At 43.9% G+C, this 23,865-nt stretch overlaps 2 protein-coding genes across 5 annotated transcripts; both read right to left on the reverse strand.

Annotated features, from left to right (window-relative positions):
- Positions 1–1,618: 1,618 nt before the first annotated feature.
- BLOC1S2 (biogenesis of lysosomal organelles complex 1 subunit 2) lies at positions 1,619–5,300 on the reverse strand. Of its 2 annotated transcripts, none has more exons than XM_068166183.1 (5): positions 5,174–5,300; positions 4,225–4,341; positions 3,294–3,413; positions 2,718–2,822; positions 1,619–2,186 (listed from the first exon to the last, which is right to left on the reverse strand). In XM_068166183.1, the coding sequence occupies exons 1-5, from the start codon at positions 5,223–5,225 to the stop codon at positions 2,155–2,157; spliced, it is 426 nt and encodes a 141-aa protein (XP_068022284.1). In that variant the 5' UTR covers positions 5,226–5,300; the 3' UTR covers positions 1,619–2,154. The 2 variants fall into 2 exon arrangements, with proteins under 2 accessions (XP_068022284.1, XP_068022285.1); XM_068166184.1 differs by lacking the exon at positions 5,174–5,300 and adding an exon at positions 4,691–4,889.
- Positions 5,301–5,920: 620 nt separating this feature from the next.
- ABCG2 (ATP binding cassette subfamily G member 2 (JR blood group)) lies at positions 5,921–23,483 on the reverse strand. 3 transcript variants are annotated; one of them, XM_068166180.1, is made up of 16 exons: positions 23,156–23,483; positions 20,626–20,909; positions 20,005–20,064; positions 18,620–18,734; positions 17,053–17,205; positions 16,146–16,303; positions 14,937–15,088; positions 14,103–14,219; positions 12,983–13,248; positions 12,360–12,442; positions 11,889–11,978; positions 10,445–10,569; positions 9,926–10,080; positions 8,626–8,715; positions 7,631–7,740; positions 5,921–6,774 (listed from the first exon to the last, which is right to left on the reverse strand). In XM_068166180.1, exons 2-16 carry the CDS (start codon positions 20,907–20,909, stop codon positions 6,627–6,629), a joined length of 2,106 nt encoding a protein of 701 aa, XP_068022281.1. In that variant the 5' UTR covers positions 23,156–23,483; the 3' UTR covers positions 5,921–6,626. The 3 variants fall into 3 exon arrangements, with proteins under 3 accessions (XP_068022281.1, XP_068022280.1, XP_068022282.1); XM_068166179.1 differs by lacking the exon at positions 23,156–23,483 and adding an exon at positions 22,311–22,368; XM_068166181.1 differs by lacking the exons at positions 20,626–20,909; positions 23,156–23,483 and adding an exon at positions 20,491–20,603.
- Positions 23,484–23,865: the final 382 nt, after the last annotated feature.

Consider the following 23,865-nt stretch of genomic DNA (forward strand, 5'->3'; position numbering starts at 1 on the left):
GCAGGGCCAGCTGTATGCCTGCAGGGAAGAATAATCACTCTGTCTGCCAACATCTGCTCTGTGCCTCTAGCACCATCTTTCCAGAAAGAGCTGAAAATCAATGAGATCACTATGCTGCAAGATCATTGGTCTTGTTTCAATCCTAGAAAAACTGCCCCAGTAAGCATTTCAGTGGCTGGTGATGTCCATCTATACAAAACCATTTCCAACTTTATAGGAGCCAGTAACTTTTCTGTTCTTAGAGGTGGGTAGGGGCCAATGGGTAGACTGACAAGGGATCAGTGACTTAGCTCTAATCCACATGCAAGTGTTACATGCTGTAGTGAAAAGCCTCACTAGTCCAGGAAACAGAGAAGCTCTGAGGAACACCCTCAAACAGCTAAAAATCTGTCATTCTCCTCCACAATAGCTGATCATATCTGGCTCCTGTATAACCTACAGATGCATGGAACACTGGAGAACCAGGACTTTCACATTGTCACCTTGTGACAGACCACTTTGCAGCATCAGAGATCACGGAGGAGGCCACTGCTCAGGCTGTCATTCAAATGCCAGTCTCTAGGCATGAAAATTTTAGATTTGGCTGGCTAGATCCTCTTTTCCAGCAGAAGTGCAAATACACCAGGAATCCTGAGAAGATGGTGCTCCATCAGATTTTAAAACAGGCTGCTACTCTACATGGTGTAATTTCTGCCAACACAGAAACGGTAACTCATCTGTTAGTAACTCCTCCTCTTGGGTTGGAGGATATTGCTTTGATAACAATACCAAAATGTCTAACTTTATTTCACAGCTAGAAAAATGATCAGTGAGCTAACTACAGGTAAAAGCAACAGAGATACAAATGTCTGGATAGCTCTGGGAGACTTAACTGCAGTCTTTAACGGTGCCCATTCCAAGAAAGGTCTTTCCTCAGAGTGAACACAATCCTCTCAAACTATTTTCCATTTGAAAGCCATTATCTTTAAAGTGACAGTGAAGACTCTTCAAGGTCATCTGCTTCATTACTTTTAAATAACACCAGGGAAAAGTGTCCATCTTGACTACTTACAGTGGCCATACGCTGACAGCTCTGTGATCTTTACCACACTGGCACCTGACTAGATATTCTTGTAAACTGCCTGTAGGAAGGAACTATTTCTTTCCTACATCAGCACTTGTACTATCCTACACTGCAACTTGAAAGCCAGCTTGGACTACCCAGGGTCAATAGGTGCAGGGGAAAGAAAACCAAACTTGGAGTGGGAGTGCCTGTTCCTTAAGAAAGGCTCTGCTAAATTAGCAGTCTGGAACACTGTTAATCTGGTGTAGAAGCAGCTTTTTGTGCTGGGCGTGCCTCCTCAGAAACTACTAGGATCAAAATTCATTGGTAAAGTAGATGAAGGTTCTAACAAGTTAACTAAGCATGTGACAAAACAAAACTTCTTGGAATTTCACCTGAGGTCCAGGACAATCAAAGAATGTAATTGTAGGAATGCTTGACACGATTTAAAACATATTCTCTTCTGTGATTGCCAGTAGCTGGAAGGAGCTTGTCTTTGTTAACAGATCCTTACAAAAAGCAAGAAGACAACTTACATGATCTTTCCAACAGGAATTTGAGATTCCAGAGAGACAGTTGCAGCAAGCTGTTTTATTGCAAATTTACAATAATTAGTCTCTCTTATTTCAAACAGATAAAAGTGGATACAAAACCAAGTTGTTTTAAATACCATGCTCATAACTGCAAAGGCCCAGGTATCTTCTCAAGGTAGAGCTCAGTTAAGGGGAAAAAAAAAAAATGTAGTTTAGGTCCTGTTAGTACTATGTGGAAATGTCCTTATAGGGTATGGAGGGCTCTTCTTGGATAGAGCACTTCGTGTGGGACATAGGACTAACTAACATACAGCCAGCCAGTATCAACATACAGGTTGTGTACAGGCTTCTACTTTTCACTGCAGAACAAGTGAGGCAGCAGAGCCTCTTGAGAAGGGGAAAACATTGTTCATCCTTAAGTCTGAATACAGCCTAGTGTATTCAACAGATAGAAAAATTTACCAGTCTTGATGTTAGCTGTAACAAAATTCTTGTCAACATACAGAATTGCTGTTGTGCAACTTAAACACTGAGATCAGTCTGACTCAGCCCAACTCCAACTTAAAGACTGTTGTGATTTCATCGTTTCTCCAGTTTTTTGTACTTGGCTTCTGCAAAAGGAAAAATAGCAGTATTTTAGGACTGGATTGGGTAAAAGCTTTGAATTCTGTAAGCTACCATGTATCTTAAAATTCAAGTTAATTTACAGCATCACTCAGGGTAACCTTTTACTAAAGCATTTAGGCAAATATACTGGTACAATAATTTTTGTTTTAAGAACCAGGTGCTAAAGTCAGAGATCTAGTATTAAAGCCAAGGGGACTTGGGTGCCTGGTAGAACTTTACAAACTGCCCTATCTGAAGGATTAAACATCTGCCTTTAAAATCTGGGTCAGTCCATACTGTAAAAGAGAACACAAGCCTCAGCATAAGCTACAGTTCAATAATACCTGTACTAGACCACCTCCATATAACCTGGCAATCTTTTCCCAATGCTTAGCATTTCATGTACAATGTTTGCTGCTCAGAAGCAGCACAGGCAACACTGTAGCTCACACCTGTTAAGTAGAGGCGCTTTGCATTTAAATCCCCTTGCAATGCACTATGCTGCTAGGTAGTAACAGTAAAGGCACAATAGTTACCCAGTTTTTTTGAATATGCATCCAATTTATAAGCTGCCTGCTCCAGAGCTGCAACCTGTTCCTCAATAAGGTTGATTTGTTCCAGATATGGCTGAAGAGCAGCATCTTAAAAAAGGAGAAAAATCCTATCTGTCAGTTCTCAGTAATTCACTTCCAAGACACAGCTCACACTTGAAACACAAGAATTTCCCAATACATTCTTCAGGCAGAACAGTTTAGAAGCACCTTTATTCCCCTGTCCCAACAATCAAGTGGTGATACTGATAGACATGTTCCAGTAAAGAATGAAATGTGTAAGAGTACTAGCTAGACTCAAGTACCAACACAATATGAATCAGAAGAAGTCTTATTTCCTATCAGATTAAAAAAAAAAAGGTAAAACAGGACACATTCAGATGTGTTTTCTTAATCCTCATAGTCTATAGCTGTAAAGAAATATACAAGGCTAGCATTCTGCCTGTTTCAGTGAGTCTTCTTTCCTTCAGCACCTCTTGGAGCGTGAACTGACTCCTTGATGCTTTATTCCCCAAACAAATGTACCATTCATTATCCCTCTACTTTATTTGGTTCACTTACATTTTTGATTTAAATCCTTCAGATTTCTACTGATGTTTATAGCAATATCTTTCATTTCCAGGTACTTCAAGCTAGTCAGCTTATTCATGTTTTCCAAGAGTTTGTAGTCTTCACTGGTGGCTTAAAAAGAACAGAATTTATCTTAATTAAGACAATGTGGTTTGAATTGGGTGCAGACTGTTCAAGAGGACAAAAGATTTTAAAGTAGATGGTAATACAGGTATTAGAAAAATGCTCTACAAAAAGAGAGATGGCATTCTATGGATTGTAAAAATCAACTGGACTGATGAATACTTATTAATTTACAATATTTATTTATTTATTTTTAGAGCCTGACTAAGCCCTCACATTTCTAGTCTTATTCTTTCAGTTAAGATCTTGTGTTTACAAAACTAACAGCACAAATCCAGACTGGTAATCTGTAATATATACCCCTTGAGTCCATGCAAATCAGTAGTGCTGCAGAATCAAATCAGAGCCTATGGAATCCACTAACTTTCTGAGTAGTTCACTTTGCACAGCAGTTTATTCTAAAGCACAAAAGTCTGAAACTATGTGTATGATCCTTGCTTTCACTCAGAAACAAAACAGCTGCACACTTGCAGTTGTGCTTCTCTTCTAATTCTTCTTAATCCAGACTGCTTTTCTTTCTCCATGTACAAGCTTTCACAAGACTAAAAAGAATTTTTTGTTATGTTGCAGAGATCATGCTGAATTGTTCTGACAAATATTTGTGATATTCTAGGACTTCATTAATATGACTAATCTCAGTGTTGTTAGTAGTACAGCAACATGCAAGACTTGAGCTGCCTCTCTTAAGAGGTATGCTTTAAACAGGTACAGTTTTGACAAAGTACACAACAGATTTCTTTAAAAGAAAATTAAAAGAAACAAAAAACTTACTTGCAGGTCAGTACTGCAAGTGCCTTACCTGTCAGTTCACCTGTTAAATATGTGGACATTTTGCTGAACATGTCTTTACAGAGTTCATTTATGTCTGCCTCTGGTGGCTCCTTAGCTTCCTCTGCTGTTTCAACAGCGGGGTCCTCTAAACAGGGCACAGACATCACAGGATTAAGTAAAAGCAGGTACAGAAACACAGCATAAAGATTAAACGATCCTACTTTCCATATAGGTTTAGATTAAGGAGTAATAAACCTAAGCAGTTTCCTTGAGGTAGCATCAAAATAATACTGCAGGCAGTACTTAAGGGACAGGCACCCGGGGTGACCGCACTTGCAAATACCAGCCCCTGCCTGCGCATAGATCGCAGGAAAGGAATATGGGGAGAGCTTTTGAGGGCCTTTGGGCGCAATGCTACTGATGTTTATTTCTAGCCATTGATTCCGAACAGGACAGATCCCTTATCCGTTTCACAGCCTATAACACATTCTCACCTGTGGGAAGCAAGAACCACTTTTCTTTTCCAAATCTATTTCTACCACAACCTGCCCTAATTCTCTCTTCACAGAAGGAAGTTAGCGCCTCCTCGGCTACACATGTTGATCTTTCCTTTGTCGGCAGTTTTTGACGGCTTGAACAAAAAGGCTGTCCAGACGCCCGCGGCTCTGGCCGGCTAAAGCGGCTGCGCTGTGGGGGTGATGGGCACACGACAGGAGTAAACCCCAGGCGGGATGCAGCCACCGACTCCAGGGGAGCAGCCGGCCGGCCGGCCGACACAGGTGACCGCGGGTCTGCCCCGCACGCGGCTCCTACCCCACTGCCGAAGCCCTTCCACCGCGGGGCAGCTGCCGCCCCGCCGAGCGACTCTTCCTTGCGCCTCGCGCAGGCCGCAGCCTGGCAGGACCCGGCCACTATCACGCGGCTAAGGGGCGAACTTGGAGACGACCCCGACCCTGGCCCTAGCCCCGGCCCCTTACGTTTGGCGGGCTGCGCGCTGGCCTCAGGCAGCCCCTCCGCGGCGGTCGCCATGGCGACAGGCCCCCTCCCGCCGCAGTCGCTTCCGCCTTCGAGCCAGCGCCAGGCCGAAGCCTCGCCCCTCGCCGCCGCGGCGCATGCGTCACTGCCAGCGGGCGGGGGCGGAACTGGTCCTGCGGGCCAGGCTGTGGCGCCGGACCCTGGGCAGGGAGAGTAGCGTGCTGTGGATACCAGCCTTCTCCCTGCTGGGTGACCGTAACAGATGCAGCTGCCGGCGCCTGATATTTCGCCCGGCGCGCCGATCTGGTGCCTGCACGCCCTCTCCCCGGCCGTATCGCGAAAGTTCTCCGTCACCGGGTACAGCAAGCGTCCGATGGGTGCCAGCTTCCTTTGCACGAAACAACCATTTATTATGAGAGCACCAGACGCACATGCACTCTGCATGCCAGGCTCAAGGGCTTCTGCTAGCCTGACCCTCACAAACTCTCTAGCCTTGTGTTTGAGGATGTTTTGTTACTTCTTTCCTTTAGCAGGTCCTCTTGCTTCTAAGGGTCTCAATGCAGCTTAAAATCAGCTCTCCTTTTGCTAATGCGGTGGGGAGGCAGCTGCTGCCATGCTACAGTCCATCGTGTGGTCACAAGTTGCTGTAGCTGCCTCGGCAGCACCTACACGGGTTTTTTCAGTCTGTAGTGTTAATAGCACTATATAGAGATGGTGGGGCTGAGAATTAAGACTAGAGAAAGACCTGCTATTGCTAAGTTTGCACATTTTTATTAAAAATAAAAAATCCTCCCCTCCTCTTACGTAGTACATGTATTTTTTGCTGTTGGTAGATTGTGGGGATTTTTTGTTTTGCTTTGTTTTTCAGTATAACAGCATATATTTATCAGTCTTCTTAGATGTCTTCCACCCCTGCTCTTCAGTCTCTAATCAGGCAAACGTTGTTTCTGCTAGTAGGTTGCATTAAGAAGCCACCAGAAGTGTAACTGTTCTTGCTTGGCAAGAAGCACTCATTCCATGTACTGACTTCAAACTCAAATGCATCTTCAACAGGCTATGGCTGGCTCTCCTCAGACAGAAGAGGAACCAACAGCAGACAACATAGTAATGCATAAATACTATCGTCATGTTTGTGATGGAGAAGCTCACATGTTCAAAACCTCTTCCTTTGAGTAGTTCCTGTGTAAGCTGGTCACAGAAGAATAGTACTTTACAATGTATAGTTTGAAATGTACTTAAAGAATTACGAGGATTATATTCTCTTACAAAAAAAAAAGTTGAAAAAATATCACTTAAGCAATGTACATTAATGCATTTCTTCTTAAGCACTGAAATCAATCAATCACATGGAGACTATGCTCCAGAAACAAGGGGACAGTGTTCCCATCTGAAGTTCAGTAAAGTCAGTTGAAGTCTTTTGGCTGCAAAAGCTGTAGAACAAGGCAACATAGGAGTCTATGTGAACTTTCTCATAAACCTGAGTTTTGTGTAGGCAATGATAAGGAAGATAACAGTCATGCAGAAGAGAGCCACTATGTTTTCCCACATTGCCCAGCTGGTAGGTGCAATTCCTTGGCTGCACAGGTATGCTTCACCAGAACATCTGCAGAAAAGCACGGGACAGAAGTTGGTATTAGTATGTAGTGCAGGTCTTCAGATAGTTACTTTTATTCCTGTTCCACAAAGATTCCTCTACCCTCAACTCTGAACAGGTGACAGAAATAGAGTAACTTCATAACCTATCACTAGAAAAGGTGTAAGGGACAAATTTAGATTTCTGGTTCTCATAATTTTTCAGTAATATCCCATTTGTTGTTAAAAGCTGTCAATTTATGAGTGAACCTCAGAATCAGATTAAATTGTGGGACATTAGTTTCACACAGCAATCACTGGAGGTCCATAGCAGGGATTTGGGGTCCAAAAGCTGTGGAAACAGTGCTCTAGCACTGTTAACTGCAATAACCTCAGTCTGCCAGTGCTCTAGCATGTACCATGAAATACTTACATTGCTACAATTTAAGGTATCCATAGTCAAAGACTATTTCAAATGGGGCAGTAGCACTAGGATATTAATAACTGGGCTCCTCTGCTGTATCTGCAGGGAGGTGAATATTTACAACAAGCTCTTGGGGGCAGGCATGTTTCTGATCACAGGTCTACTGCTTTCCAGCAACTATGTAGTTGCCCATACATGAATTTCCATTGCTAAATGACACCAGGTTTATCAAAACCAACATTTAATTTAGTTCATCTGCCCCGCTTCTGTCTTGGGCAATTGAGTTTTACTATATAAATTTTCACTATATAATCCTAAAATACATTCTTTTGGGACATAACAATTATTGAGACTGGCCTGCAAGTGGTTATTCTGTGAATAATAAAGACATTTGAAACAGACAGACTTTTTAAGCAAGTCGTCACAATTCAGGCCCAAGAACTAGCATGAGTTAAAGACTTACATTTCTCCTGAAATATTGGGAGGACAACTGCCTGCATCTTCCACAGATGCTGTAACATTCGAATTCTCACCACAGAAGTAGAGATCTCTGAACTCATTCACTTGGAGAGCCTAGAGAAAGATGCAGACATCAGATTTTTACAGAAGTAGTGATTTGAGACGCTAAAATTGAGATGCTTCAAAGGATTATAAGAAGACATGTCACCATTCTTGGAACCATGTTTATGTTCCTTTTTATTTTGAAGCTCTTAATCACCATCTTTCTGAAGAACTGCTAGGAGTTCTACATGCAGAACAGTTTGGTGTCTGAGTCTTTGGCTTCAAAGTCATGTTTCAGTGATTCAGCCCCAGGTTTCTGTCTCGCTAGTGATATTTGGATTTATCTACTGACCGGGAAAACCATGTAACTGCATGCAAACACCCCAGCACCAGCACACTGAAGCAGATGGCACAGACAGCCAAGAGGGGAAGGGTTCCCCTGCACTGGCATCCTGGGCTAATTGCAATCTCAGGGGACACTTCCGTGTGCAGCAACACTGATAAAATTTCTCAGTGATACTGAAACAGTGGAGGTCTCACACATCTGTTCCTACAGGGAACTCTTCCCCCCAGTTATGCCTGGCCAGGATGAAGACAGGAGATGGAAGCAGCATTCCCTGGAGAGGCCACACAATATTTGATTTTATTCTAAATCAGAAGGATCAGCTGTTCATGCTAGGAATTAGTGCCTTACTGGACAGTTCACTCTGCTGTTGTCCAAGCAGCACTTATTTGTGGCACAAAGGATTTGCTCACTCTGAGACTTCCACCTCTCACACGGAGATTAACTTTTGCCTCCTTTGAGGGGTTGGCTGGTTTGTTGTTCTTTTACTATGTCTATGCAAGGAAAGAAAACAAATCTAACTTCTAAGAAAACTTCATGTATACTCAAAACCCCTCCAAGAAGCAGCAGTGTGGCTGCACTGCTCACAGGAGACTTAGGCTACTTCTACTCACAGTAAGGCCATATCGGGGGATGCTTAAGTACTGGAGCCAGTTCAGCCAGCTCATTATAGAAGGGAGGTTTACCAAGAGGCCTGAAAAGATCTGAAATAAAACAGAAGAGACTCATGAGTCACAAGCTTGATTTACTGCAAACACCACCACCGCTACACAGATTGTGCAGCTGCCCAATGGAGGTGCTCTGAGTGTACCTCTTACTGCTATTACACATGTGCTGACACATATGAGGTTCAAACCTTGCAGCGGTCCCAGCCAGCTGCCTCAAGAGCACACTCTTTAAGTTCTCCAGCTGTACAGCTTGCAAAGAGGTCATTAAAGTTTTCTACATCCACGTATGAGCTAAGAAGCACGTGTGCTGGAGGACTGTGTCCTATGGTAGCACTACCCAGAGGCTGACTGGGAGATGAGGAAGTGGAGAAACAAGAAGGAAACCAGGGGGAGCCTTAAAGGTGGCATGACTATTTCAGCTTTCTCCTGTGACCTACATCTATCTGTGCTCTCTCCTGTCTTGAACAAGGTTCTCTCTTTTAATTCTTAGCATCACTGGACTTCATAGCTAAACATGATACTTGCATATGCCCTTGTGAGTTAACTCAATGCATATCAGCTGCCCTTCACTGTGCATGCACACTTCTCACCCACAATGAGCATTTGAGTGTATCACTTATCACTTAACTCATTGCAGAAGCAGGTTAAGTTGCAAATCAAAGAATAAGGGATGTGCTGTGGGCTCAGAATTATCTAGGCAGACAGCTAGCAGGCATCCCCTGGCAGGAGGTACTTTTTATTCTAAGGTAACCTGACAGGCCTCACAGTCAGGAAGTTTCATCACTAACATTATTTCTTTGAAAAAGAATTCACATCCCTCATAGATGAGTAGTCAAAATTTCTGTTTCTCTCATTTGTTCCCTTCCTTAGAAGTCCTTGAAGAAGAGTATTGAAGTAATTTGAACCCAAGGGCAACACTGAATTCAAATAGAATCAGGCTATGTTCCTGCTACCTCCACTGGGCAACCAAAAATAATGCAATAAAAATCAATCTAAAGTTTATTTCAAGATTTTGTCCTTTAAAAAGATCTAGTTGATCAATTAAATTTCTAATACTGGAAATGCAAGATTATAAAAAAGCAAGCTTTTGACTATACTGACAATAAAATCACAGGCATGGGCTACCAGGCTAGTGGACTGTAGATTCCCAGCCTTTTTAAGGTTGGCTCGACCCTGTCTTCTCAGCCTGTCTCAGCTGCATCTTCACGTCTACCAAAGGAGCGCACAGTCCCTTATATATACTTACAAGCATCAGAACAAAACAAATAGTGATGAGCAGATTTGCCACAGCCACCACATCCATCCCAGCACTGATAGCCAGAGACATGGCTGTGGCAGTGTAGGACACCAGTACGAGGCTCAGCATGAAGAAGAAGAACCGGCCTGCAACAGCTTGGTATCCTGTCAAAAAAAAACAACCCAGAAAGATAAGAATCCAGTAAACAACCACATTACAAATCCCAGATAGGTACTCTTGGGCACATACAGGAGGGAAAGTAGGAAGAAAGACCAAGTTTGGAGATGGCAGGAACAATATATGCTCTGAAAGCCCAAAGAGCATTACTGAAAGGTGTGATCAAGCAGCTCCCTGTCACAGACCGCTGGTATCTCTGCCCCAGAATCCTCTGAAGTCATGATGCCAAGCACTTAAATCAGTTGAAGGTTCAGCTAGCTTCATGTTAATAGATATAGGAAATAAACCGAGTAAGTTAGAAATCAAATGTGTTGGAAGATGATGAGTTCAACAAAAGCATCAATTCTTTACCAATCATCCAGTAAGTGATGCATGAGAATATGATGGCTGGAGCAGTTCTCATGGGCAGCAGATCTCCTATCATCAAGGCCAGGAAGTAGGCAGACACACGGTAATATCCACTGGTGTACTGATGGCTGCGAGGACAGGAAGGAGGGGAGTTGTACAGGTTTAGAGGTTGTCTATGAGGCAGGCTCTGGTGTCTGGTTTATCCTGATAAGGTTTCTGTTCTCCCTACCACTTTATATGCAAATTGATTATTTTCTCTGTGCTCTCACTTCCTACTCTGTAAAGCAAGGGCTAATCTTCCTCACAGGCCCTGCAGTCATACAGAGTGCCCTATGAAGAAAGTGAATGAAAGTTTTATAGCTGCTAAGTAACATACTGGGAAAAAAGCCCCTAAATCTCTTTTCAAAGAGAACAATCCTTAATGTAAAAGCATGGAAAAGTATTAGACTGCTATTAACTGGAGAAATGCTTAATCCACAGCTAACTCACAGCTGCTTCCAGGGAAAAGGAATCACACTCAACAATGGGAAAACACCTTTAAGACATTAACTCACCTCCAGTTCACAGGGCAATTAAATGTCATTATAACTGTTTTGTTGCTTAATGGAGTTCATGGAAAGATGCTTTAACTGGTAAGGTGCCAAAATCCCCATTAACACAGCTGGTAAGATAAACTGGTAACCAGGACAGACTGGCAAGCAATGTCAGTGTTGGGGAGATTCACTTCTGAGTAGCTGTTAGGAGCAAAATTAAGCTGCTCTGAGCAACCTGTGAGTGGACATGTGCATTTCAGTTACAAATGGCCAATTTCTTCTTTATTGCGTAGGATCTGTCTCTTGCTCTTTCATCCCATGAACTGAAGACTATTTCAAACTACATTTTGAACATGCATGTGTGTGTGTATATATATTATATACAAACATTTACATACATATACACGCATACTAATACACACTCATATACATAGAGAAAGAGAGATATGCTTGATTATGGAGCTCTTGTAAGCCAGCCAGCAACCCTCTTTATCTGAGCACCCCTTGTGAAGCTTTTCCAAGAAGTCTCCTTTCATCTTTGCAGCCTTACCACTTAAGAACCGTTGCAAGACAAGTGTTTCAACCCTGTCAGCAAAGGGGCAGGCAGGGTTCACAGTCTGCAGGATTCACATGCAGACTTCAAAAACAGCTCTTACCAGAAAATGGGTAGGTAAAGCACTTATCAATAAGCTGTGACACAGCAAGCAAGTATAAGCATTGCATTTCTCCCCTCCTTCCCCCACCTCTTAGCATTTTAGCCCCCTCCTCTATAGACTGATTTAGCATTACTATTACAATCTGATGTTGCAAAGCAGCAATGAACTCTTTGGTGGAAATCACTTTGTTTAGCCAGTAAGATACTCCCCCTTGCCTCACTCCAGGGTATAAGACAGTCTAAGCAGCTCACTACTTACACAAACAGTTTCTTGTCTCTGATGAACAGCTCAATTGCAGAGACACTGGCAAAACACTGGTTTGTGGTGACAAAAAACAAGGATCCAACCCTAGAAGGCAAAACAGAACAGTCAAAAAGCAAGTAAACAGCCAAGATGAACACTGGCAACCTCAGACATCATTGTGCCATCAAGTCAATGTTTTTCTGTCTATGTCAACAGAATATTTAATTGTGCTGCTATAGATGTTAGCTGTAAAACCAGGTTTATTCCTTTTACCTTTCCTTTCACATCTCTTTTATGCATACATGCAAGCCCAATAGAACTGCAGTCCCTTGAGGGCCTCCAGCAATACAATGATGCAGTGCATTGAGACTTGGACCACAAAGAATGGTTAGGTTCACAAGTCAATTCTAAGTTGATTCTTCTCTGTAACTGAAACCTGTTTGCTACAGAAAGAAAAATGAGTAAAGCTGTGGCTTTCCAACTTACCGATTTTGAATGCCACTTCGATCCAATTTTACACCAAAAAAGATAACACCAACAACCAAGGCTAGAATTATGGTCACTGCAATCTAGAAGTGGGAAGAAGAAAGGGAAGAGGGAGCTCTTCAGGTAAGAGAAAAAACTTATCACCAAGATTCACAGCTGCCCTAAACTTTGTTGTTGTGAGTCCATCTATACCTATTACACATACAATGAAAAGCCTTATGGCAATTTTTCTGAATTTATCCTCTTCACTTCTGTCCTTCTTCTGATATTCTTTGGCTGGGAAATGTTAGTAGAAGCAGTCAAAGAATAACCCAGCTTAAAATTTCACGTGAGATGCAAAATTAGTGTCACCCCAGAAGCTCCCCATGCAAGCTAGAGCGTGGAGCATGTCCCCCCAGTCTTCAACACTGCAGTCCTTGTGCTAAACTAAAATGGAGATTTTTTTTAGTGTTTTTTTCAAAGGCAACAATGATAGCTGGACATTTCCCTCCACTTAAGTGGCAGTAGCACAAGACTCTCCTACCAAAAAAAAAAAAAAAAAGATACAAAAGTCTTTCATCCAAACTGCAGATTGCTGGGCAGAGAGCAGAAGGTGCGTGAAAACTTCAGAAATTGTTACCTACTTGTGCAACTGAAGCCTGTGGGTTCCTGATGAGGTTCTTCAGGGAACGCTTGGACACCCAGTACAGCTGAGTGATGAATCCATTTGCATAGGTAATCTCATGCCCCTGCTTGGATACTGACTGCTTCCTTCCCTGTCCAAGCTCCACTCTTCCCAGTGCTTCCTTTGTGCTCTGATAAAGGCTGGAGTTGAGATATTTCTGGTGCAGCACATCTACCACACTGCTGTCCATGTTATCATCTGCCACTCCATTTTCACTGCCCGGCTCTAAAGGAGAAAGACAAAACATGATTCCCAATGAACTCTACCTTCAGACACAGCCCATCAATGTGCTCATCCACTTTGGAGGCTTAATGAAAAACAACAAACCAACAGGAATGCCCATTCAAACCTTATCTCTTGAATTTAAAAGACTAGCTAAAGTAAGAGGACTACCCTATCCATTTCTTTGTCACACATTCTTAGAATGAAACACCAGAAAACTTTTGTTTCACTGAATTTTGGGGAAATCCATGTTTGCTGATCCATTTCCCCATCCCTGAAAAGCATCATTATGAAAACTGTTCCCTTCAGTCCTGGGTATGCTACAGTATCCCCCAACAAATATTGCTCCACATTTTACTCACTATATTGTTAGAGTTCATTCTCTAATCTAGTTCCAATCTTTCTCACTGTCCTGTAAATCCATCACCTCTCAAGCCCATCTTCCCTGTCTTCTCTGCAGCAGCCTCTTAAGTGACTGAAAGCTCATCTCCTGTCAGCCTTCTCTTGAAACTAAGCAATTCTAGTTTTTCACTCTTTTCCACAGAGGTTTAGTAAATTGATATTTATCACTGCTCTCTTATATTGCTGAAGGAAGAAAAAAGGTCCACTTTAAAAGAATTTTCTGAACTCTTGAAAGAAGCCCAAAGCAAAGTACATATATGTTAGTCTGGGGAAAAAAAAGAGAAAGAAAAAAAGAAAGAGCGAATAAAGAAAAAAAAAAAGAAAAAGAGAGAGAAAAAGAGGGAGAGAGAGAAGTGCCCTTAGCCTGGAGAAAATCCAGAGAATAAAATCTTGCCATCACCACTTACAGTGTTCCTTCTATATCAGCCAACAGTTGATTTCTCCATCAGAATTACCTTTTCCTGTGTCTGCAGGTCTGTGATCTCTCTTACTTGCTGCCACAGCAGTTGAATCACCATTTATGATATCAAGGAAGAAGTCAGCTGGATTGTTGAAGGGTTCACATTCATATCCTTAAAATAAAACCAAAAAACCAGTCCTAAACCAGCTATGCGACAAGGAGGGGGAAAAACAAACAACAAAAAAACCCAGTAAGGATGCTTATTCCTTAGCATTCCTCTGGGAATCCCCACAGTGGGATGCTAAAAGGAGTAGAAGTACTGACACAGGTTAAAGCCTCTCCCTTAAAGCCTGAAACCCAACGTGTCCATGGCTGCCATGTAGATCAGACTAGAAAAATCACTCCACGTTCTCTGTCCATCATAGTCATAAACCCTCACCCTGTTTACTCAGAGAGGGGCCAGCCACCCAACAGTGCAATTAAGATTAAAGTACACCATGATTTTGTTCTCTCGGTTGCTGACCTGCATTAAAACTTTAGCAGATTCTTGGATCAGACCCTGTAGATTGCTGCCAATCTGCAGGCTGTGGTTCAAAACCCATTATGTCTGCCACCTAGGCCTGGTAGAAATACAAGTATCATCTTGTCTGTTGTACATCATGCATCTAAAAGCCCAAGTGACTCTGGGGTTTTGTCCCGATGCAAGGTGACACAGAGCCAGGAGAGAGCCTCGCTCTGTCTTATCTGAAAAATTTCTTTTCTGTAATTTTTTTTCCTGCTCTCACCTAGCACTATTCAGACTGTTTGTGTACAGCCTCTGGTATCCTAATGACAACAGGACTGTTATCCACAGATTAAACTCATTAGCCAGTTGGCACGGAAGACTTACCAATAGAACTGAAATACTCCAGGGCTTGCTTTGCAGGACCATGGTAGAGCACCTTTCCCAAAGCTAGTAAGGTCAGACTGTCAAACAGCTTGAATATGGAGTAGCGGGGCTGATGGATGGAAAATATAATGGTTCGCCCTCTTCTTGAGAGCCTGGAATAGAAACAAAACACTTGCAAATACACCACACTTTGGATACTTTTTTTTTTTTAACCCCTGAGTTATCCTGAACTTTCATAAATGCAAAGAAGGTGAAACACTTTTCAGCTCCTGAGGGTCTCAACTCTGAAAAGCTGTATTCTCCCTTCTCTGTCTCTCTGTCAGATGCTGGCTGCATAACCTTCAAGACAGCACCCATCATTACAAGAGACTGTCACTGCAAGCCTGAGTAGACAAAGAATGATATTGTCTGTAGCAAGCAAAGGTTGAAGTCGGAGCTGTGTATAAGCCCTCTTTATGTTTCTTATACCAGGTTTCAACTTAACTAACTGGAATGGTCCTACTGCACTCAATGGCAGTAGCAGGCATTACAGAGCAGGCTGACCAGCTGAGATTTCTCTTAGCTTTTCTGGTAAGAGCAGCTTCTGCTGAATTTCCTCTGTAAGTCAAAATTAGTACTGCCCAACACGTATTCTTGCAAAGACCTCTACCCATAAACAGCAGACCAAAATGTGCTCCCCAGGCAAAACCAGAACATGTGCTATGAACCCAGGAGGACAGTTAGAAACTCATTAAATAAGCCTTGCTGGTCATCTCTGTACCACAAGACAGCTCATCTCAAAAACACAGGGCAAATCTTCAGGTGAAGTTTGATCTGAGTTGAAGGCTGTTGCCAGAGCAGAGGAAGAGATTTTGTAACTGACCCAGCTGTACGGTCAAAAAATGATGATTACAAGGCCTGCCCTCCCAATCAACTCCTCTCTGCAGCCAGGGAAACTGTCCAAGCTGTATCTGCTTTTGGGCTCCAATCCAATGCTTGCTGTGGAAAGATTCCCATAAACTTCAAAAGGTTTTGGACAAGACTCAAATAAATAATTCACTACCACTTCTGACTCTCTTTGTCGTTTTTTGGTTGGTTGGTTGTTTTGGTGGTTTGGTTTTTTTATTTTTAAGAAAAGTGCAGGGAAGCTACTCAGCCATAACAGCATTCCCTTTTTTGACTGATGAAATGACAGAAATTGATACAGAGCCCTGAAGAAACAACTCTTACTTCTTCAAGAGGAAGAGGACTGCATTGGCTGTGCTGGCATCAAGGCCAGTGGTTGGCTCATCCAGAAAAAGGACTGGTGGCTCTGTGATGAGCTCCATCCCAATGTTGGTTCTCTTCCGTTCTCCTCCAGACACTCCCCGGATCAATTCAGTTCCTACCTACAAGCAGAAGAAATCATGTATTTGCCACAAGAATTAGTCAGTGTGTCCTCTGGAGTTCAAGTCTCCACACCTAGTGGCCCTTTTCATTTTCAGAGTCCCATTAGAGAACTCCAGGGCCAGCGGCAGATGACAGGTCTGACTCGGTCTGAGTAGTAAGCAGAGCCTGATTTTCAAAGGTACCAGGCACCTTATGACTTCAGAGAACAAGGATGACACTGACAAAGAAGAGCCAGAATAACCACAGCAGTCAGAGATGGCATTGGTATTCAGGGATGCCTTTTGTTGGCAGTTTGCCTGCTGTTCCAATAAGAGTGGAGTAGGTAAAAGTAAAGCAAGAGTAAAAATGCTGCTGGGAGGAACAAGCTTTGCACAGAACTTCTCCATCACAGCCCAGCTTTCTATCCCTCACAGCTTTCAACACTGTAAAAACAATTTCCCTGTCTTGTCCCACAAAGCCAGGAAGTGACTGAGCAGCTTTCCAAGGTGCAATGACTAGGTGACCTCTTCCCCTCTGAATTTATACAACATACTGGACACAGTCCAAAATCATCCTCTTTTACCAAATACACATACCTCTTCCCAAGTTACCTCCTGAGCTGGAGACTGATTTCTTGTGTGCAGCATGATTTAGACAGGTTTCTGCTTAGCTTAGTGTAGCTTCACTACATATGCAATACTGCCCAGAGTCATGTAGTTTAGTTTCCAGCGGTAGTATGATTTCTGAGAAAGGTTTTCTCTCTACTCACCTTAGCATCAGCCACTTTGCTTAATCCTAGCTCACTGATTATCTGGGTGACTCGCTCCTCCTTCTCTTTAACACTGATGGAGCTGGGAAGTCGCAGGGCAGCAGAAAAGTGCAGATTCTCCCTCACTGTCATTGTACCCATGACAACATCATCCTGAAAGCAGTACAGACAGACAGTTGGAAAGCCTCTGTTTTGAAGGCACAGCCCTTAAGCTGCAGGGCAGTGGATCATGCCTGCTTTGGGACTTCATCCAAATCAGATGTAGTTGATCAGCAGCATAAAGGGTGTGCCAGCCAGCCACATTTGGCACTGGAGTTAACAGAGAACAACTGAATGAGCAGCTGCGCTAGAAGTTTGTGATAAATCACTCAGAGTGTCATACTATGATAAACTGGCTTTGAAGCCAAAGCTGGTTTAGGAATTTCTCACTATCACTTCCCTTCCAACACTCAGCCTCTCAACCCAGGCCTCCCATTTCCTATCTTCACATCCAATACAACTGTCATGTCACCACACTGGAAACTAAACTGTGAATTTAAGCTACCTGAATGGTACCAAACAAACTGGGGCATGTCACCCTCATTTGCAAGGTGTTAGTCCAGGGGCATGCCTATATGTTCTTCTGTATAAAACTGACACCGTAAGTGTGTATTTATGTATTTGGAGTTGTTTGTAGTCCATTGGCCATCTTCACTGATCTAGAGAGTACTGCACAAGGGTGGGGAGGGAGACCATTTAATATCTCACCTAGTTGCCTATCATTTTAAGGTTAAGTTTGGTTGCTTTGGACATTTGAGAGACAAATGTCTCAAACTGGGACCACTTCCAAAAGAACTTATGGCCAGTCATGAATCACTGATGATCTGGGCATCTTTGACCCACAGGATCAAGATTTGGCATCAGTCTCATCACATACATCCTTCCAGAGCCCTTCTAAGCGGACAGCTTTCAGAAAAGCTGCCTTTTTCACAACTGCCTGCAGTGAGAAGCCGGGAAGCCTGGATATTTTCCAGATTTGGCTGTTCATGTGGCTGCCAAGAATCCCCTTCTCCTCAGCTTCCCTAGGGCTTTGAGGGTCTATTATTGGTCCAGGCCTCCACCCACTTCCACAGATTCAGCCAGCCTTTCCTGTCTCTGAGCAGAATGAAGCTCCGTCTCAGCCAGCCAGAATCAGAGGAAGAACAGCAGGGATTTATTTACTTCCTTGAATTATTGTCTAATAGCTTGAAGGTACTTCTGCCAGATAGACCTGCTTCTGTGTTGTACAACAAGAGACTTTGGATGTTGTGGGGTGTTTTTCCTCACTTTTTTTTTTTTTTAAACCCTTGCTAGTACTTCAGGGCAGAGCAACTCCAGTGGTTTGGGTATCCATGTGGCTTTGGGAAGACAAACATTTCCATGATTCACTTGAAGTTAACAGTTTGATCCTCTTGTCTTCCATATGCCAGAAAAATACTACATACTGTAACACCTGTTACCGTATTAGACTGAAAAGTACCTAACCTAGAAGTTAATGCAGTCTTTCTTTCCAAGAATTCTTAAGTCTCCACTGAAGACAGTTACTCACCTGCACAACGTATCCTGAGATGCACTTGAAATTTGGAGGTTGTGGGATGCCATCTATAAGCACTTCTCCAGACAGGCCTGCTGGGTCCTTTCTGGCAGCCAGCACATCTAGGAGACTTCAGAAAAACACTAGGCATTAGGTTTTGACCCAGCAGCTGCTTTTACCTTCGACTGGGTAAGTACCAACAGTCAGGACTACTGTTACAACTGGCTCACAGCATGGTGTAAACCAAGGGGCACAGAAAGGAGTTCTCTATCCTGGGAGCTTTAGCTCTTTGTACAAAAAACTTGGTGTAAATTAGGGTTTTCCAGCACAAGGTGTACCACAGCAATATGACAGCACACAAACCCCCACATTTCACAGCAGCCAACCTCCTACTGACAAATTCAGTCTCTATATTAACAGCTAACCTCAAATGACAGAGACAAATGCACCCTGCCAAGCAGCTGTACTCTGCAGCCAAGGGAGCACAAAACTGACTACTTTGATCTCAAGGAAATTAATCCAAATGGGTATAAACAAGACTAGAGTGAAGATTAATTCTAGAAAGTTATTTTGTTTTAACACTGGATTTTCCTTATTGTCAATGCAGAGACCAGCCTGTCTGCTAGCTAAGTAAACACCACCCTGATGAAGTGCTGTTCTTGAAAACATCCTGATTAGCCATCAGTTTCCTTAGACAGGAAGATCATGGGCCACCACAAAGACAAACGTGTGAATCCTGACCATATCTGCCAGTCTCTCACATTCCTGAGGCCAGAGAGAGGCAAAGAGTTCTCTTCTCTCCTGTATAACCATGGTAAAAGAGTATCAACATTGTCTGGAGATAATTTACATGGGATTTCTCAGTGCTTTCATCCCAAGAACCCAAGCACATGTGCATCTCTCCCCACTAGGTCACTAGCCCACAGCCAAGTTAGGGCAAGGATCTGGAGCATCCTACAGTCTGACATAATACCACATTTTTGTCACTTGCCAGAGAGGAATTCAGCCATCTTCAAGGAAGTCTTGCTGCAGTGGCTTCACAGGGGATTACATCTCTCCTGCCCCAAGGAAACTTGCACCCCCTACCCCATTACATATTTAGGACAGAGCATACACTGGAGCACCAGTCACCTCAGTGCAGTCTGGCATCTTAACTCAGGCCACCACCAAAGTTGACTGCAATAATACAGATGACCAATTGGACCAGATGACACTACTGCAGGGGAAGAACTCCAGCAAGGCTGACAGAGGTACATGAGGTCAAATTGCATCACCAGATTTCTCATGGACATGCAAAGGTCTACACCTGCAGATCCCTCACATCTTCCCCAACCACCAAAACCTCAAATCCTCTTTGAACAGTTACCTGTCTATTTGAAAAGGCAGAAGAAAGTACTCACGAAGATTTACCGCTCCCTGTTGGCCCCAGGATAGCATTCAAGCCTGGCTTCATAATGCCACTGAAAGAAGGAAAAAGTTATTTCCAAATGGAAAACAGCTCACATGCAGCTCATAATAGAGGTAAGGTGTGAACAAAATGCTGTTGAAAGGAAAACTTAAGAGACTATAAAAACTTTCTCCTTAATTCTGAAATCAACAACAATTTTTCCTTTCTTGTCCCAGACCACCAGTCAGAACAGAACCAGAGCTGGACATAAAAAACAACTACAAAAGACAGAAATTAAGTGCCTTTCCTGCTGAGCTGGATCTTGAAGAGAACAACTGCTTTCTGCTGCTTACTTCCTCTGACTGCAGCCTGAACCACAGTTAAGGAAACCCTAGGATCATTCACCCAAGTTTGGTCCTAATTTGTTCAGATCAGTAACTGAAACTGCTCCAGCTATATCCCAGCTATTTTGCCTAAAAGCAAATTAGAATGTGCTTACATGAACTATAGACTGGCAGAAGGATGGTCATTTCATTAGCAGCACAGCTGGATCTGGAAGGTGACACTGAGGTCACTGATTCGCAGCAGCAGATTAATTCCTACCCTCCGGTATTTTATTTAATCAAGAACTTACTAAACATTATGAAGGATCTTCTTTTCCACAGTTTTCCGTTTACATAGGAATCCACTGGACTGCTTAATGGAGTACTGGATGTTATGGAAACTCACAACAGAGCCCCGAGGGGATCGGAGTGACTCCTGTGTGGGAAGAGAACGTTGGAAATTGCCCGCTCCCTCTTCTTCTCCAACAGCAATAATGCTGTGATCAGATGTGTCTGCCATCATGTCCTTGTTACACAGGTCAAGCTCCACTGCTTGGAGTTTTTTGAGGTCACTATCATTTTGAGCAGTTCCCATCTGTTGAGACAAAGAACACAAAAACATACTGAGGAGGAGACACGCAAGCAAAGATTTCCTCAGAAGGTGTCTTGGAAAAGCAAGTTCACACAGGCCATACGAATCTTTATGCATGCCAAGTTTCCAAAAGGATGGACATCCTCACTGGAAGACAGCCAGTAGTTCCCAAAGGCATGGGAACCCATAGATTTAGAACAATACACAAAGCCTTCAAAAATGAGACTTCACTCTTGAAGTGATGCTAGCTCAAAGACCATCTAATGAGATAAAAACCAAGACCATCTGTGATGGTCACCATCTTGCTCAATACGGTGAGGACTACAAATGCAAGCTGCTATCACTTAAACTCTTCTGCTTCAGATCCTTAGCACCCCTCCCATGCCCACAAAGCTAGCAGAAAAAAAAAAAATCTACTAGTGAGTCTGTATTAAGAACAGGAAGAAAAAGGGTTGAGCTTATTAAAATGAAGGCCACCTTGTTTGCTGGCACAGGTTTGCTTCAGAGATACCCATGTGATTAAAATAAAAATGACACACATAGCTTATCGTGTTTCAGTCACTTGAGTATCAAGATACCTCACAACTAGAAATAGGAAGATAAAATTGGATTTGTCTGCAGGCACCTTTTACCATGAAGAACAGCAGGAGTTCACCCTCGCACAAAGAGGAATTTAGGAAATGCCACAGTACAGAAAAACATGCTGGTACAGTAAGAAAAATTAAATATTGCATCTATTTTTAATCACAAAGTCATAAAGCATTCTGGTTCAAGCAGACAAGCTGCCTCTGTGGCTCAGTATGGGAGCACCTGAAAGAGAGGACATGTGAACAGTAAAGGGAAGCAACTCTTCTCCCTGTTCACACATCAGAGCCTACGTGATAATAAATGCATAAGTATGGGTATAACCATTAATACAGATTCACTCACTCACAGCAGCAGAGCTCTTTTGTCAAGAGGCTGCTTCCCTTTCTGTTTAGGGACCAAGTTTGGACCCCTTCAGTCATTGAAAAAAAGGAGTTTAAAGTTCTGCAGCCTGTGCAAGGCCTGGGCATAACTTGTACATTGACTTACAGCCGGGTACCTTCACAGACATAAACCTTCCTACCCACTTTCCAAAGAACTACAGCAAGGACGAGAGGAATTGCTACATGCCACTTCCAGAAACTGAACATGACAGGTTAGACTAACACAAGTTGGTCTAATCATTTACTTCCCTTCTAACTGCTGGCATTACGGTGTTTGTTGGAAAGGTAAAAATTTACCATGAACTTATGGAAAGCCAAGGTAATTACGTGGATAACTACAAGGGTAGGGAGACAGAAGTGTCCACAAAGATAGGCAATGCTGGTTACTTAAGTTTTGTGGAAGGTAGATGTATGCCACCAATCACCCTTTTCCCACCATTTGCACTTCTCTTCTCTCCAGGGACTGAGAGGGTGATAGCCAGCAGGACCAGCTGCTGAAATAGTGACTTCCCAGAGAAAGAGATGGTCATCCTTTCAAGAACCTGGAACTAGAAGAATCAGATTGGAAGAAATAGGAATTGTCCTTTCTTCTCTGCCACTTCTTATCAGTTTTGAACTTAAAAGTTGCAACAGGTTTTTTCCTATATAAGTAAAATAAAAGTGGTGGGGAGAAGGAAGTGTTACTTAGCTTAAACGTACCGTGAACTCTTAAGGCTCATCATCCCTGGGAAAGCCTTGCTTATAGGAAGCAAGACAGGATATGCTGGTTACATCAGCAAGAGAGGGCTTATATGATTGAAAGGTTGCACAACAGACCAGGAGAGGAAAAAAAAAAGTCAGGATGACAGTGACACCAGGGGCAAAGACCTGGTTAGACTTTTGAACATTCGAGTGTCTTGGACACCTCACATCAATTCTGGATGGGTCCTATGGTTTATTTGAACATAAACCCTTTTTATGACTAACTAGCACTGGGAAGGTAAACCACCGCCGCGGGTATGCGAGGCTGTGGCAGAAAGATGGAAAAAGATTAGCACAGACTACAGATGCTGCTACAGTAGCAGCACCACCACTTCACAAGCAGTATCACTCCAACGTCCCTCCATGGCTTCGCGGGCCAGGTCCGGTGCGTTTCTAAACTTCAGTCACGAACCGAGCTGGCTGCCCATGCTCCACTTTCCTCCCCAAGCCCATTCCCACTAGCGGGGCAGGGGCGCTTCCCCCCGGAGGGCCCCGCCGCACCGTACCCCGCCCCAGGCGCGGCCCGCCCTGCGCCGTTACCTCCCGGCTGTATCAGCGTTCGGAGCGGCGGCGTCGAGGCTCTGTAGTGAAGATGCTGCCTTAGTGGCGTTTTATAACCGGGTTCGGGCGACAGGTTACATAAAGCGGCGGCACGGAGTTCCCAGCGTGTCACGCAACCCCCGCAGGCACATGGGGGGAGGCAGCGGCGGTTTGTATGAAGCCCCGCTCCGCCCGGCAGCACAGCCCAGCCCCCGGCTGCGCCACTCCCAGGGTAGTGCCACTGCCGCCGAGACTGGACGCCCCCGGCAGTGTGGGCCACGCTGGTGAAGGCAGTGCACGGGCCAGCGCTGCTGGGCCTGGCGTGACGGCGTGGCAGAGCCCCCCGATTGCGGGATGGCGAGGGCTGCCCTGCGCCGTTACCCCGCCCTCCTGGGGCGGGGAGAGGAGAAGGGGGGAGAGCAGCGTAGTTCAATGGAAAGCACGGAGGGGCGAACGGGCTTCCCACACGAGGTGGCCCGTCAATTGCCTGCGGCCCCTGCACGCCCCTTGGTACAAAACCATTCTGGGGGGCGTGGGGAGGGAGCATCCCGTTCTCTCTCCCCTCTCCCGCTTTCTGGAAACGTCATGACATCCCGGGCACGGTCCCAGTCCTTCTGGGTCCTCTGGGGCCAGAGGCGGTCCCGGGAGCACCTCCAAGGGTGGCACTATCACACTGCTCTCACACCTCCCGGAGGCAGTGTGCTCCTCGG

This window comes from Melanerpes formicivorus, unplaced genomic scaffold (genome assembly GCF_026170545.1).
Source record: "Melanerpes formicivorus ecotype bairdi unplaced genomic scaffold, bMelFor1.0.p_v2 SCAF_98, whole genome shotgun sequence".
NCBI lineage: Eukaryota > Metazoa > Chordata > Aves > Piciformes > Picidae > Melanerpes > Melanerpes formicivorus.